Genomic DNA, 2,079 nt, shown 5'->3' with positions numbered 1-2,079 from the left:
ATCTCCATTGGCTACCAATAGGAATATATATCAGCAAGCAAACTACTAAGTTAAAATATCACTCAAGACAATTTATAAGTTTAAAGATTATACTAAGAAAGAGAAATACAAAGTAAAAATCACTAACTTTACAAAAAGTAAAAAATGCTTACTGTGTTAATAGTTTCCAATTCATTAAAATACGAAAGCTTTTGTTGAATGTTTTCAGCCAGATCGACAAGTTCCGACTTGCATTTTTTAAAAGAGAAAAACCAATTATTATAAGAATAAGAAAATCAACACTCCGGTCTCAAAATTACACTGAATAGATTTATACTAGACATAAATGTTTATATCAGACATCAGATTCCTGAATAAAGCTCAAATATTTCTGTAATTCTGAACTAAAATAGGCAAGAATTATTACAGTAAATTTCTTATGATCTTTTCACAAAATAATAAATGGTCACATTTTAAAAACACAGAAGTACATATAGAGAAAATTTAGAGATAAATATAGTAACCTAAATGTTCTAAGTCGTAAATTTAAGCGTAACCTCAATGAGTTGATCTTCTCATAAACCCCACCATTAGTACAATCACTATGCTTGTTTGAAAAGTGTCAATAAAGAATGGACACAGCAAACTTATATATCCACTACACTTTGAAACTGTGCTGAGACCTAACAGATCAAAATATAGGAAAGCTTGCCTTTGCCCTTGCTTACATGAGCTTATTTAGAATAAAAACAGGCTGTCAATTTAACAATCTGCATACTTAGCACAGGGCCTCATAAAGAGCAGTGTTCAACATCTACTTCAAGAAATTAAGAAAATTAAAATTAAATCATATTTATCCATTTTAAAACAAAATATTAAACATAACTACTGGCCCTCTCTCCTACTCCAAATTACCTGTTCTTTTAGGAGCTGTTCACAGGCTTCATGTAGCGTTCCTGTCTTATTGGACACAAAAAGATACTGTTTCTGCAATGACTCCAGATGCTGAAGAGCACTGTTTACATCATTCAATATAGCATCACACTGCTCCTGAAACCCAGACAAGTAATCCCTCATCTGTCTAGAAAACAGAATCAAAAGGGGATTGGCAATAATATTTTCCCCTAATAAGCATAGTCAATAAATAACAGTGTCATTTTCCCCAAAATGTTTGAATTTCAGGAGAAAAGTCTGACCTACTCACAAAAGTTGATTACATTCAGAAATGTACCAAAGCTGTCACAAACTGTTTAAGAAGGCAAATCACTGATACTATAAACAACAAAAGGAACTGAATTAGCCTTGAGGCCATAACTTGGCTTTTCACATATAAGGCAATGAATCACTGGCTCAACTTCCAAAGACTAGGACACCAAAGCCATCCCGAGCCACCAAGTAAGGTCAATCCTTCAGATCACTTGCACCTTTCAAAGATGGTATGACATCATGGAAAGAACTCTGGATTTGGAATTAGAAGCCCTGGGTCCAAGTCCCAGCCCTGCCCCAGTCTGCATTACAGGAACAAGTTGCTTAATATTTCCAGGCCTCGGTTTGCTCATTTGTAAAATGGGAATAGTAACACTTTCCCTCACACGGCTGCTATGAAGATTAAATGGGATCATATGTCATAAAACCTAACATACTATTGCCTAGCAATAACAGCCATCAATAAATCAATACACGGAATGTGAACACTCACACATCCCACAGCCCCCAAAATCAGCTAGAAAGAGTACACTATTATTTCCCCCATGCTATTAAATACACAAACAGAACTACAAAGTTACACCCAATCTAGGTAGCCATCCTTCAAGTCTCTTGAGGATGTTTCTCCTTCTAAAGAAAGGCAACAAACATCTCTTAGAATTCCTGTAAAACTCCTGTTTGAACCTAATACTTTCTGAAGTTATCTAAAAATCAATGTCTGTCCCTCCTAACCTATTAATTACAATGTAATTCCCCTTTTGTTTTTAATCACACAACTTCTAATAACAGTTGTAATGACCCAAATCTTCTCTCTGGCTGTTCTTAAAGAATATGTGGCTGGTGGAGTTTTCTTTGTACCTTAATTCCGTTTAAAGACACAAATTATGAAATGCT

General features: G+C 34.6%; 1 protein-coding gene across 1 annotated transcript in view; it reads right to left on the bottom strand.

Annotated features, from left to right (window-relative positions):
• The window catches only part of COG3 (component of oligomeric golgi complex 3), an 85,874-nt gene that overhangs the window by 70,313 nt on the left and 13,482 nt on the right, over window positions 1-2,079 (bottom strand). The window contains 2 exon segments of the mRNA XM_012648293.1: window positions 153-227; window positions 895-1,060. Of these exon segments, the coding sequence (XP_012503747.1) occupies window positions 153-227; window positions 895-1,060 (241 nt within the window).

Source organism: Propithecus coquereli, unplaced genomic scaffold, assembly GCF_000956105.1.
Source record: "Propithecus coquereli isolate 6110/MARCELLA unplaced genomic scaffold, Pcoq_1.0 Scaffold11, whole genome shotgun sequence".
NCBI lineage: Eukaryota > Metazoa > Chordata > Mammalia > Primates > Indriidae > Propithecus > Propithecus coquereli.
Note: the sequence above shows the minus strand (reverse complement) of the source record. Positions and strands in the feature narration are given on the sequence as shown.